The sequence below is a fragment of the Linepithema humile genome, chromosome 5 (genome assembly GCF_040581485.1).
Source record: "Linepithema humile isolate Giens D197 chromosome 5, Lhum_UNIL_v1.0, whole genome shotgun sequence".
In the NCBI taxonomy this organism is placed as follows: domain Eukaryota; kingdom Metazoa; phylum Arthropoda; class Insecta; order Hymenoptera; family Formicidae; genus Linepithema; species Linepithema humile.
In genome coordinates this window covers 1,363,312-1,378,156 of record NC_090132.1, presented here as the reverse complement: position 1 = coordinate 1,378,156, position 14,845 = coordinate 1,363,312, and the positions used below count along the sequence as shown (strand labels likewise).

At 36.7% G+C, this 14,845-nt stretch overlaps 1 protein-coding gene across 3 annotated transcripts in view; it reads left to right on the top strand.

The window, feature by feature from the left end:
* Positions 1–14,673, top strand: part of LOC105675386 (sodium-coupled monocarboxylate transporter 1) — a 50,707-nt gene extending 36,034 nt beyond the window's left edge. For all 3 annotated transcript variants that reach the window (XM_067355788.1, XM_067355786.1, XM_067355787.1), the window contains exons 2-6: positions 4,975–5,380; positions 6,231–6,405; positions 7,195–7,349; positions 7,778–7,918; positions 12,519–14,673. In XM_067355788.1, the coding sequence (XP_067211889.1) occupies positions 5,025–5,380; positions 6,231–6,405; positions 7,195–7,349; positions 7,778–7,918; positions 12,519–13,680 (1,989 nt within the window). In that variant the 5' untranslated portion in view covers positions 4,975–5,024 and the 3' untranslated portion in view covers positions 13,681–14,673. The remainder of the gene's footprint in view (positions 1–4,974; positions 5,381–6,230; positions 6,406–7,194; positions 7,350–7,777; positions 7,919–12,518) is intronic.
* Positions 14,674–14,845: the final 172 nt, after the last annotated feature.

The window sequence follows — 14,845 nt, the reverse complement described above, 5'->3', positions numbered from 1 at the left end:
TAACAAATTCTTTTCCTTCGATACTTTTCCGTGGTAAAAGTACGCTTCATTATCAAGTATGCTTCATTCCTCCCTTCCCACCCTTCCGTCCTCCACATCGAAAAACTTCCAACAATATCACTCGCTCTATTGGATTACACGAGTTAAAATAGTTTATTTTTCATCGTGTGACGTGATCATGAATGACATATAAGTCGCATGAAAAAGAGTTCAAGTTTTATCGCCAAAGCGTTTGTGAACAACTGAAAGGCATCTCGTGTTTTTACATTTTGATTTATAACATCCGATAATTTATTGTACTTTATCCGAGGTAACGAGAAAGTTGTGTTCAGTAGTTAAACAGTAGAGAATCGGTAAGTATATACGTATCAGATTTGTTCGATGATAGTGTTATTTGACGTCGGCATTGGTACATCCGCGAATAAATAAAACGCGAGAAAAGTTAATACCTGACCGGCGCCAATACGCGCCCCAACGAGTTTTTATCGACTGTTTATTAAATCACTGGAATAATAAGTGGCAACGTGAGCCTTACGACAATTCCCATTCTCTTTCTTGTTATTTATACCGACGATGCCAAACGAGTTCCTTGTGAGTCATGAAATAATCGCATGGCCGGAAGCTATTACACTTAGTTTCGTCATTAAGATATATCATCATTAATGTAGATAAAATCTAGCTTGCTGTAATAAATTCATTGATTCGCTGTCAAACCATGCAGCCGACTTCATCTGCATTAACAATCATTTATATGTGTGTTACGCGCTTGATTTTAAAAGTTCACATTTATTATTTATTGCAAATTATTGAAAAAAAATGTAATAAAATTTCAGGTTAAAAATACAATTATATGTAATAAAATACAATATGTAATTAAAAAATTGATATTAATATTATATAGAAGTGGAAATTATTATTACTGTTAAATAATAGAAAAAAAATCCAATAATTAATGAAAAACGAATTTAATATCAACCAGTTTAATAAATTCAAATATTGTCAGCATTTTGAATGTAGTTTTAATTTTTTTTCAATAAGCAGAGATAATATTTATAATTTATAACATTGCAACGCTCTATTATATTTTTTCACGTCTTTTTATCAACTTATTTACTCTCTTGTGTAAATAAATAAATTTGTTCTTTCCAAATGTAATAAAATTCGTAATTCAAGAAAATAAAAATTTGGGTAAACTAGCAAAGCTGTGTAAGTTTTAACATTTGCGTATTTATACGAGACACTCTCTTTAAATATAAAGATTGTGTGTAATTTATCTTTTCATTCTTCTTCATTGAAGTAAATAATTTTGAATTTGACATCGAGTCGTTATCACGTCGCTTGATCGAATAAAAATTTGGTAACATATTTTTCTTGTGAAACTTAGACAAATCACTCATTTCTCTCAGATTAGGCAAACTTCCCGATCGATATGTCATATGGCAATGCCATTATTTACAATGATAATCTCAGTTGTATTCATGAGTCGTGATATGTAAGTTATAATATGAAATAATAGCACATCCCCGGAACTCGTTTCGCTCGAGTTGGCCACACAACCTCGTCGGATGCACCGTTTACAGAACATTTAGCTGCGATTTTCGCACTTGACTAACTTGCGAATCCTTTTTGTGCACATGTGCATTCATACATCAGCAATACGAATATATTATCGATTTCGTACCACGCGTTCAAATGCGACCTGTCGTTTTCATCATTGATAACGAACGTTAGAAATGACTGCCGATTCTGTAAGAAACGCGGAAGAGAGAGAGAGAGAGAGAGAGAGAGAGAGAGAGAGAGAGAGAGAATAAAAACGAGGGTGAATGCAGTAAACTACAAAGCCGAAAGTCGACGCAAGAAAAGGGGATCGGACGCGAAACGAAAATAGACGACGCGCAAAAGCGGAGTCTGCCAGCGGAGTGCGCGGGCCAAATGTGGAAGGAACTGTCACATTTCCGGAGAAAGCCAGAGAGGGAAAACGAGCTAAAAGCGAAACAGAAAATAAAGGCGGAGTAAAAGGCACGTAGAACGAGGGAGAAAGGAGAGGAGAAGGTAGGATCGCGAAACCCATTGTTTCCAAGTGCGATACAATGGATTCTCGGTTGTGTTAGCTCCAAGGCTGGCACCTCATTGGCCACTCGCGTTAACGCGTACACCATCCGGCCGAGTCCTCGTTGTCGTTTTGCACACCAAACGCATATCGCGTAAATGTGCATTGTGTACACAGCATTGTTCTGCGTTGAGCAGACCATGGCATTGCACGGGATAAGGAGCGAAGTTGAATGGTGGAAAATGGAAAGTGGTCCGCGCGCGCCCGCAGGACTTACTGCGAAGGAGTGCTGAGTACAATTCCCTGCTTTTTCGTCTCAATTCCGTGAATTTTTGCGGCAGCTCGTCTCGCGAACGAGAGAGAAATTATTATTCGTCCGCGTATCAAAGACGACACCTCCATAAGGCTTAATTGTGGCTTCCAATGCTCCAGATTTATGTGACATGTCCGTTTGCTATTGAAGCAGCAGAAAATTGCTGGTTTTTCAGGAAGAACAATTTTCCATTATTAAATAATTAACATTAATTCATAAGAATACATATTATATAACTAAGAAAATAATTTTTAATATCAGGTTGAGAGCGTTTGACTCGCTTCGATGTTAAGAAACTCAAGATTTAGAAGAGATTATTATAGATAGCATGATGCGACACAGATCTAATCACGTAATTGTTAATAGTTTAGAGGAAATCGTAGCATTAGCGTTTAAACATTACATAATTTACGTCTCACATATAGTTAACGACAATTAACTTTTTCTGTGATTTTATCAAAATCGGGGGAAGAACGGAGATAAAAACCGCAGCGAATGAATAAGCAGCATCACGTCTTAATGCGTCTTCGATGTGTATTCTACGAATAATCAAAATGTAGTTCAAAATGTAGATACGTTATATATATAAAAAATAAATATACGTCGTATATATAAAAGATTCGATTATATTAGGTACTTAAAAAAGTATTTTTTATCCAAAAAAAAGTTCCGGATTAACCGTTCCTTACACACCGTACGGAATTTTATGGCTCCAACGTAATAAAAGCATCAAAGTCAAAGTAATAAAAAGTTTGAGTCGCTAAAATAACCGCACTTATAAACGCTTGTTCTAAAACTTTTTGTGATATAATGGCAATTGCGTAACCTTCTTGAAACTTGACAAATTTAATTATATATATATAATACTATTTAATTATATATATAATAATTATATATATATTAAAATTTAATTATATATATATAAAACTATAATACATAATTTACCTTGTTCAAGCGCTTATTAAAAATTACACATTTAAATAAATATTATCACTTTGCATAACTTATACATTTAATGTTTTGAATGTATGCTTTTATTCTAGATTATTAAGCTGACAAAATACCATCATCTTTGTCAACGTTTATCTACACGCGAAAACACCATGTTATCAAAAGTTGATAAAATATTGTAATTTATGGCAGTGCTTATTTGTACTAAAAACACTATGACTAAATTTTGTTTGTGTCATACTTTTCTGTTTTCTTGATAATAAAAAGAATGCATTCTCATCATATTTCTTTAATCAACAAATCGGCAAACTTATTTTGTTGATTTCTTTAAAAATATTGAACTCTTGAATAATATATCATGACTGACAAGCTAAAAAATCATTGTTACTTCATTTGTTATCACATCTATCTACATCTACATAATTTGTGTTAATATATCATCTATTTACACAATATATTTCTTAATTTGTGCTATCCGCAGCTATAGCATCACTGTTTTTTCAATCATAATGAAAACAACAGACTTTATTAAGATTTATTTGCCAGAAGTACACAATGGCAAAAAACAAATAAATCTCGCGCAATGCGTCATGTTTATTCTTTCGTATTACGTTAACAAGCCGTGGGAAAATATTTGTCATTTATATGAAAATTTATCTCATACGCTGAGGCAAATAAAAAAAAATATTGCAGCAGGGTCATTGTCCATATTCCAAGAACGTCGTACTCATTAGAGCGATCTTAGCAAATTAAGTCAAGAACAATGTTTGATAGCTTACTAGCGAAGGTGCAAGCGTGAATGCACCTTTTCTTCTTTAGGGATGAATACCTCCGCTGAAATGTTGCAAGAATTGACGTAAGCGCCGTCACCATTAAAATTCGTCATTACAGCCTGTTGCATAAATTTGTTCTACAATAGATCACTCATGAACAATTACGCTCGCTCGAGGATCAAGTGCCTTCGTCTTTCACGCCGGCGCCGGGCAGAATGTAAATTCAATGAAAAGAACTTGCAAGAGCAACGGAGCACATCGCTAATAAACAATGGCGGTAAAAGATAAGAAGCACCCGTATTCTTCCGGATGCTCCCACCTTTCGTCAATTTTAATCCCCACCATCGTCGCAGTCCATCTTTGCGCGGTATATTCTCTTTCTCCTTCTCATTGTCAGTCGTTAGCATAATAACGTCAAGTGCTTCACCACGTTGGTAGTCAATACGTGCCGTCGCTCGCTCGCGCTGCATTGATCGTATTGAGTCATATTAGCGTCTTTCAAGTTGCGTAACACGAGACCCACGCGCGCCTCACACACACACACACGCGCGCGATCGCAATATAAGCGTACGATACTCGGCGATCTCCCGTTATTACCTCTTACCGGAACTTATCACGCATACCACCTCCGTAGTGGAAGCGAGTCCTCTCGCGACGCTCCAGACCGATCAGACGGAAATCAGACAAGAACTCGCGTTAGATATAACTGCTCGCGCCGAGTCGACATATCCCCGATAGAAACAATCAGAGTGGCACTCGACGAGTCAAGTGTTTCTTCGCAAGCCACTCGTCTCCGTAATCGGAGTGCCTCGTATATCGAGCGAGTGACACACACTCGCGACGCGAATCGTCATTAAACTCACCACCCTCGTATTTTCGATACGCAGACGACGAATCTCGATCACTGGTGGCGTTTCCGAGCGATCGTGGATCCAGGATGACAGCCCAAGTCACAACGATGGTGGTGGACTATCTGGTATTCATCGGCTTCATCGTGGTCTCCTTCGTGATACCGCTATGGGGCAACTTCCGGACGAAGAAAAAGGAAACCAAAGCGAACTACGTATTCGCCACCGGCAGCGTGTCGATGGCCGCGATGATGCTGTCAATCGCGCGGGGTACTCTCGGCGTCCGATCTTTCCTGGGTTATCCTTCGGAGCTGTATTATCGCGGCAGCGCCATGTGGGAGACTCTGTACGGGATGCTGCTGGCGTATCCCATTGTCTGCTTCATCTTCGTCCCCGTTTATTACAGTCTCGGCATCACGTCGGTCTACCAATATCTGGACATGAGGTAATTTCACGGTTCTTGTTTCGCCAAGCATGAAACGGCACGTGACATTATTTCTTCAGTTTTGTATGAAGATAGCATTTTCTGTCCTTGCCTGCGAGTAAATCGTACACCAAACGACAAACTATTTTAGACGAACTAGGTTGACACGTAACCTTGTATGTGAAATCAAACTGTAATATCACGAACGTGCTGACATTTTCTTCATGACAAAGTATTTACATTAAAGTTTAATTTTAAAACACTCAAAATTATTATCAATCCAATTTTAATTTTAATTTTCATCAGAGTTTTTTTAGATCTCAGAAATCATTGTAGTAATGAGCCGCTTGTTTTGTTCTTGTTCTTTTTTCAAAAAATAATAAAAAGCATCCATGATATATCTTCGAATACTAATGAATGCGTAGCAATCTATAATATGCAACATATTGTTTGTAATAGCGATTTTAAGATCTAGAAACACGCGACTTCCACGCAAAAAATATCGCGGAATCATATTCAGATTAATTAATGATTAATGAATGATTATGTTGATTAATGAATTAATATTACATAAGTTTGATTAACATATGGTGATTAAAAGTCAGTCAGATAACACTGATTTTAAAGCGATGCGCGAAATAAAGTATCGCAAGACACGATGTATAATTGAATTCTTTGAAAAAGAAAAAGTTGTTCCTATGAAACGTGTTGTTCGTATGAAAACTATGATTAATAACGTACTTTGGACTTTGATCATTTCTAGCGTGCGACATAGAGAGTGTATCTTCATACCTGACGATTAGTGCAAAAATAATTCACGTCGGACCTTTCATTTCAGTGTCTCCTAATTATATAATTAATGTTAATTCAGGTTCAAATCGAAACTAGTCAGATGTCTAGCGAGTTTCTCTTACGTTATACGGAGTCTTCTAAACTTAGCAGTCACGGTGTTTACACCTTGTGTTGCACTGAAAGCGGTGATAGGACTTCCGTATTGGGCTAGTATCGTGGGAATAACAACTATCTCCGTGGCCTTCACTGTCATGGTAAGAAATAAAGATTTTCGCACGTGATGCATGCGTGTTTCGCAGATATCCACATTCATTCATTCACTGAGCAAAAACTCTAAATTTCATTCGCAAACAGCGTGAGTTGCAATCTCATGCCACGTGCAATGCAATTAACATTTATACAAAAAATATTTTAAAAATAAAGATGTTTATGTTTTTATTCGTAATAATGAAGAAACATGACAAAACTGTGATATTTTTCTAGAATTGTAGCGCACATAATGATATATTAGCAATTTGCCCAAAATAGAAATTATATCGGTTTCAATTCCTTTCAAAGATAAATTATTTATATCGTAATGTGGAAACAATATTTTCGGAAAGCTTGATATTTCGAATTTTAACGAACAGTAGAATAACGGTATAAATTTGGCAAATGTGAGTTTTCCGCGAAATTACATTCCAGTGGCAAATTACTTATAATTGTCCCGGAGGAAATTGGAACAAAATCAGGGACGCATATAAATAGGACGCATTGAACAGCGTACAATGACGGTAAACAGCGTTATTGCAAAAATAATGAGAACTTTTAATATTAACCTCCGAAATAATAGGACATTAATATGACATCGAGTACAATACATACGTTATAATAATGTTCGCACAATTTGAACAGCAGATTGATCTTTTATGTGAAGAGCATTTAGCGAAACTAAAATCATTACGAACGGAATAAATAATTCCACACTGATTAAATCACTTAATCATTTTCGATATCACGTGATTCCACGAACGCTTAACGTTTATGAATGGTCATTTTTTCAGGGAGGTCTGAAAGCCGCTATTCTATCAGATGTCATACAAGGCCTAACGATGATCGGTGTGTCCGTGGTGATCATCGTACAGGGAACTATACACGTCGGAGGGCCGGCTAATGTCTTCAATGTGACTGAGGGACGCGGACGCTTGGATTTCTTCAAGTATGCTTCTGTTGCTTATTAATATTAATTGTCGACATTGTGAACGCGTATTCATACTATAATCCTCATTACAATATAAATCCATCGGCGTCAAAATCATGTGCGGAATTCTCTGTAGCGTAATTTCGCATCTCGTTTCTGAACTTCAGAATTATTAATCTCGGTGAAAATATATAACTGTTGGTAAATTGAATAATGTTAAAATGCGATTTCATATTAAAATTCTTCACTACGCATTTCACAATTTAAAATTATTAAATTCCGCAACAGCGCAAAATTATTTCACGTGCTGTACATTTTCCGCATCCTTAAAATTTTGAAACGACAATAAAATATTCGCTCTCTTTCAAATTACAAGGCAATTTAAATAATTGAGTACTTCTGAATCTTACGGTAAAATCGCAACAACTTGTTCGTTCTTTTCGCAGCTTTGATATGGATCCGTCTCTTCGGGTAACAACGGTCTCGGCGACACTGGGCCAACTCTTCATGAGTTTATCCATTTTGGGATGTCAACAAAATTTTGTTCAAAGATATTGCAGTATGTCCAGCCAACGAAAAGTTGTCAAGTAAGTAGAATTTTTATTTGAGCGAAAAACACTGAAACGATTCTCCAACCTCGTTTCTTCTTTGCCACATACAACGGTAAACGACAGACTTACATATATGACGCATTATACGCCACACTTGTCGAACGGATAATGTGATTTATGTAAAGTGTTCTGCAAATTATCATTTCAAATGCTCAAGACGGAAATGGAAACTAGAAATACGAGTCTACACGTTGTGCACAAAGTACTCACTAAATCAAAAATAGAGTCGAAAAAAATCTCATACAAAAATTTAATTTTTTAAACAAAATTGTAGATTAAATTATAAAAAATTTTATAATTTTATAATAGCACAAAATTTATAAAAATTACTATAAAATTCTACCATCTAATTCTATCTAACATTTGGTGAAATTGTTTAAAACACTGCAATAAATATTTTGACGCAAAAAATACTTTGCAATCGCAAATTATTATAGAAATATTATTAGAATGATTAGATTTCCCGGTAAAAATAAGTTTAACAGTAAAAAAATACTCTGTATTAACTTACTATTAAATTCAGGTGCAACATTTGATATTTTGCTAACGTGATATACTTTTTGATATTCAAAAAAAGAAGTTTAATAATCTTCAATTTTGCAAGAATGTCAATATAATTTCATTCTATGTGTCTTCTTTTTACAATCCATAATAAATTCTGTAATGAATTTTGAATCAATTTTTGAGCATCTTGAAATACCTTGTGAAGAAAACATTTGCGAACACAATTTTTATTCTTCTGCGGAAACTTCTTTTTCAGCCTTTGTATATCAGTTACACTTGATATGTATCTGTACATATATGCTCATAACTTATTCAAGTTTTTTACTGCAGCCGTATGAGTTTGACTAGTGATTCATCAGCGAGAACCACGTAAATTATCGTTCACATTAAGTCATGCAAATAATTCTTATCTTAACGTAAGTCTCGATTTACAGATTAAATTGACGCCAGAAAGAAAAAAATAATGTGTAAGAATAATCATAGCATTGAGAAATTATTGTAAAAAATAGTTATTCCGGCTAATTCTAGGATTCTAAGAAGGAGTCATAGAAGGAAGTACTTGTGGTTTTACCATTTTACATATATATTGCGTTTATTAAAAAAAAACTTTGTTTATAGAATAAATAAATATAATTTATTATACGCGTTTTAGCTGGATACCGAAAAAAGTACTACATTTTTATGTTGGTTACGGCAATTGCAGCGCGCGACAATGTATCGTAAAGTTTTATCACGATTATCATTGTGCCAGTATACGCTGCTTCAATTGTGCAGATATTGCTCGATAAATACAACTTATGTACATTTTTTCCAATTTACGACTAAAATCCAATACGAGTAATGTCGCAAACCATTTTAATATGTCGATCTTCGCTACTTCTTGACATTTTCTCGCGGTCCCAATGTAATCTGGTGGCTTCTACGTTTCCACACTTTAAATTGTCCGCTTGGTCAGAAGTAAAGTAATTTAGAATAAACTTTGATATAATTACAAACTTGTAGAAAATGGAAACCAGAGATTGGCCAGTGGAAACCACAGGTTGGAAGTTTTATTGGTTTAATAAAGCACGAATTTTCTCAACAGTGTTAAGAGAAGTTGTATCAAGAGAAAGGAATTCTAATCTTTTTTGAAAAAAATTTGAAAGCATGCTTTTTCACAGAATGTCATACTTTCGTGATATACGAGCGCATTCTCCACCGTAAAATTAAATTCAGGAATTTTCGCTCACGTGCGTTTCATTTAACTTTAGGAAACCGGCTGCGTTCACGTTGCCGATCGATTTCATTTGCAGTCATTTGCAGTTTATCATTTAAGGTTTACTCCGCCTGTACCTAATAAGCACAGATATTTGCATAATTGAAACATTTGCATTGCAATTGCGATGAAGTTTTAACATTGTCGTCCGCAATTGCCATATAATCAACATTTATATTACAAACCGAGCATTTATAATCCGAGCAATTTTTTTTTCATTTCGCGGCAATCAAAAGCGAATAAAAGTCCACGCGATCGCAAATTTGTTGCATTACTGGTGCAGTCAAGCTGAGACAACATCACGAGACGAATGCATCACGTTCGTCCGTAAAATTTTATCGCTCGCAACTGTATCATCGAAGAAGCTCAAGTGGATACTCTCATAAGGAAAATAAAATTGTATATTTGATTTAGAGATATGCCCGTGGAATGTTCTCAGTCGTAAAAATTTATCGTCGGGATTTTGATAAAATTTCTTCATCATTCAGATCTCTTCCGTTCCGTCACTTTACTTACCATTTTATAGAAATCTTTAAAATCACATTCTTATTTTGCGTGCATTATGTTAAAGAGACTGTTTTCGAATAATGTACTTTTCAAGTATCTGTCGCTTAAGAACAACCAATGTTACTTTTTAGTCAAAGATGTGCTGCATAATGGACTCCAGCAGGCGCGATCTTTCTAGGAAAGTTGAAAACTTTTCTAGGAAAATTAGGTTTGAATTGTAACCACTTTATTTTCAACCATGGAAATATCTCTCCCGTGAGAGATCGTACTTGTTGTAGGTTGTTATTGCGGTATATTTTATCTTCATCGAAAAATGACATCGGTTATTTTTACGTTAAGCCACGGATGATTCTTATCTATCCGTTAGAAATACAATGCGTTACAGCATTGCGACTCTTCCTGTATTAAATTGCTATATCAGAAACTGTAAAGCTCATCGCGTGTCGACAGATTAAAATACTTTTCTGCAGTGTCAAAGTAAAAAGTTTTTGGTACGATCGGGCCGCGATTTAGGAAATTGTGCCCCCAGTTACTATTACCACATAATCAATAGAAACTCCGTGGGGAGCCTCCGAGTGGCGCCGCGCCAAACTTTTAGTACAGAGATTCTCATCGTTCAATAAAATCCGCGATATCAATTCAAATTCATGTCGGCATACGCTTTCAGGCTAACCGGTGTCTCCTTCTTTCCGTGCACTTGCACCATTTATTATTAAAATTACTGAGTAAATATTTCGCGAAGAGCAAGGAGGCGAGACTATTCGGAATGATGAAGAACAGAGTCGCTTAAAATGTTTGTATCATTTGTAGTTGCAGTTTGCACACAGAATACGTAGGGAACATTATAAAATTATAATAAACTGCTGCATCATCACTGTTGGCTAGCTAAAAATTTACATTTACTCGTGCTATGTATATTTATGCTACGCATTATGCGCGCGTAAGCGGTTACATTTAGACTTTCGCGACGAACAGTTTAATTAACATCGAGATGGATTATAACTGATTTAATTGCTCTGGCGCATTGATGCAAATTATAGGTATTTACGAGAGATTGTGCATGATTAATTGAGCTGTTTATTTCTTACAGCTATTAAAACATTAATGTTTAATATTAACCGAATGTATCGTGGTTATCTTTCTCTTATCTTGCTCGTTACCTTTAAACTCTCTTTCCGACTTCTTCGCATTATTAAAAGTTACGATAATATTTGCGCGCGTTTCGTTATTTCGGGAAGTTTAAGGAACGATTATAAAAATAAATGCTACATAATTGTCGTCTGCACTCAAGCTCGTTTCCTGCTTACACTGTTGGCAGTTCTTTCACCAATTGTATTGTGCATTTTATGTTCGTTATTTTTCTTTTTTACTTTTGCTTATGTAAAAAATCCTTCTAACATGTATGCTACTGTCGTGCTCTATTATGTTAAATTTTACAGAGGAGGAAGATGAACATTATACGCGTAATATACGCGTATTGCATAATCGTATTAAGATTGTTCAAAATGATGCATCTGGATATTTAAAATATTATAAAATGTAAAATGCAAAATGAAAAGCTGCAGTGTAAATCTTACATACTAAGAATAATTAAAAGAATAGTTAATAAGTAAAAATAAATATTAATCTTTCTACACTTTAATTGTTTGCAATTAAAATAAATTAGATTTTTACAATGCAAATTACGCAAAATATTCCCACGATCTCGACAAACAATTTGACAATAAAATAAATAAAGTGCAAGTAGACTTGAACCGTAAAATTTGAGGTGCAATACACATCTATATAACGTGTTGTATATATCACATTCAATAAAAGTCCACTAGACTTCTGCTAAATGCCTAGTACGAGTGTGATTCGGTCATATGGTCATTTGATACCGCAAGCCGCTGTTGTGCTATCAGTCAATTTCATGTAAAGCGTCACTTCATCAAGTAGATATAAAAATCAGCAGAGTTGTTACTGCAACCGCAATGTGAGCGCGCGAGAACACGTTGCGCGAGCAATTAACAAAAAAAAAAAAAGGAAAAAAATGTCTGCAAAACAAACAGACGTGAATACATATGATAATTATATGATGTTTAATTTTAGCAAGAATTGTAGCACGCGTTTATGTAACAGCAAACGATCCCCGTACCGTTTAAGTTGTTTTACCAACAAAACACACCTCTGAATTGCTCACGTTATTGCATTGTTACGTTGCCACCTCGCATTAGCCTCGATACGTCTTTCTTAGACCGTTGCGTAAGGTAGCTAATATTTCGAGTGGTTTCCGATTCTCATGGCTTAAAAAAATATCTTTGCTTCCAGAACAATGATGGCCAACGTACCTATAATCACCGTGCTGTTTTCGTTGTCTTGGGTCGTCGGAATGGTGATCTTCGCTAATTACGCCGACTGCGACCCGCTGAGTCTGGGTTACATCTCCAAGATCGACGAAATCGTGCCGTTCTACGTCGAGGACAAATTCTCGAATCTGCCCGGTATGCTTGGTCTGGTGATGGCGACTCTCTTCAACAGCGCCTTAACTCTGGCGGTATCGAATCTCAACTCGCTAGCGACGGTGACCTTCGAGGATTTCCTCAGCCATATACCGGCGCTGAGCGATCTCAGGGACACGCAGCAGCTCCGCACGATCAAAATCATCGGCGTCATCTACGGTCTGCTCATAATCGGCATCAGTTTCTTAGTGGCCATGCTGTCCGGCGTGATAGAATCTTCTATGCTGATGACGTCGGCGACGTCCGGACCTCTCCTCGGCGTCTTCATCCTCGCCATGCTGATACCTTGCGCGAATTGGAAGGGCGCCGCCGCTGGTATGATCTTCAGCCACGTGACGACGCTGTGGATCACCTTCGGTCATCTTAGTTTAGGCACCGTGATCGAGATGCTGCCGCTGTCGACGGAAGATTGTCATAACGAGACGTTCTCATCGTGGGTGAACAAACCGATCAGTCTGGATTATTCAATACCGAACAACACGCAAATGAGCATTCACGAGAATTCCACGCTGTCTTTTGCCGACGACGAATCCGATAAATTATCCAATCCTTTGAGCGCCCTTTACGGGATCACGTATATGTATTACGCTTTCATTGGCAGCGTGACGACGGTCGTTGTCGGTATTATCGTGAGCCTGATCACGGCCGATGCCGAAGGTGATAAGTATGAGGAGCACTTGCTCCATCCCGCGGCGCGGAAGATAGCGGGACTATTTCCCGGGAAGCGGCGACTTTACGCCAGCAGGACACATCTCGGCAATAAAAATGACATTATGAATACGAGCGCCACTCTCTCCTGTGTCTCGACTGTGTCCATCGCTGACAGCACCGAGAAAATGGCTTCCCTTCAAGGATCCATGGACAGTAAGGGCAAGTTACAGCTGGACAACAGCTACATTGAGAAGTTGAACGCGCTGAAGACCGTCTCGCTCGACGTGACCAACGAGATCGGCAAGCACACTAGATTGTAATCCGACGCTAGTCCACAAGCGTTCCTTGTATATCATTCGCAGTATTATCGTCATGCCGAGAATCACGATACTTTCGACGAAACGGTACTGTGATAAACTCGACTCGACTGTATACAGTTGTGCGTGTTGATGCACAAATTTTATTATCTCAATGTGGTGCAACATGGTGAGTTTGTGAGCCGTGCACACAGAACGTAATTACGCGTGAGCAAAGTTTCCCTCGACTACGATGGTCGAGCTACACTCACATACAATTCAAAATATCGCTCAAATGAAGGCAATTCAGAGATGGAGTCCGCCTAGGAAAACTTCTAACTTGTGCGTGCCAATTAGAGTTAACTGCGAGACACGGGTGACGCGTATTTTGTAAGCTGTGTTTAGATGTGAATGAGAGATTTGTACTAGTGAAGATTATTCGAATGTGTGTGTTGAATAGAGAACTCACGTCATCACGTGAATTGCAACGAATGATTTCTGCATCTAACTATAAACGCAGAGAATGCAGGAATGGAAATCGGTACATCAGGAGTCAGTAAAAAAGTCGCGTTTAGTCAAAAGTTCAGTCAAAAATGTGTACCAGCTATTAGCTCAAGCAAACTTAATTGCAAATGAAAAATTGATATTAGTTCTCGACTTAGAAGATAAATTGTTTCGTCTTGTTGTTACGCGACGTTATCTCGATGTTGTATAACCAGCCAAACATCGACCAAACAACACATGTCATCAAATTCTCATTACGCTTCTTCATTTATCTCGTAGGAGAGTTGATTCTTTGATTCCTATTTATCTTCATTAATCGTTTAAAAGTTTACGCAAATATATCTTAACATTTTGAACAGATTTAACAGATTCTCAAATTTACATGTAGATACACAAATATCAAACATGTATATATGTATACGTAAATGTGTATAAATAATACATAGATATAAAAAACTGTGTTATACAGCATTTCTTAATAAAAGACAATGTCTGTTAATTCGCTAAAAATTTTAGATAAAAAAGAAGCAGTGCAGTCTCATTACAAAGCGAAATGCAGAAGCATTTCACAATTCAGTGCGAAACTCAATAACTCATAATGGCGCTGAGCAGTAATATGTATGTGTATCTTCATATCGAGTGAAGATATGTAATCACAACATCGATCAGGGTTCCTCTAGTATAG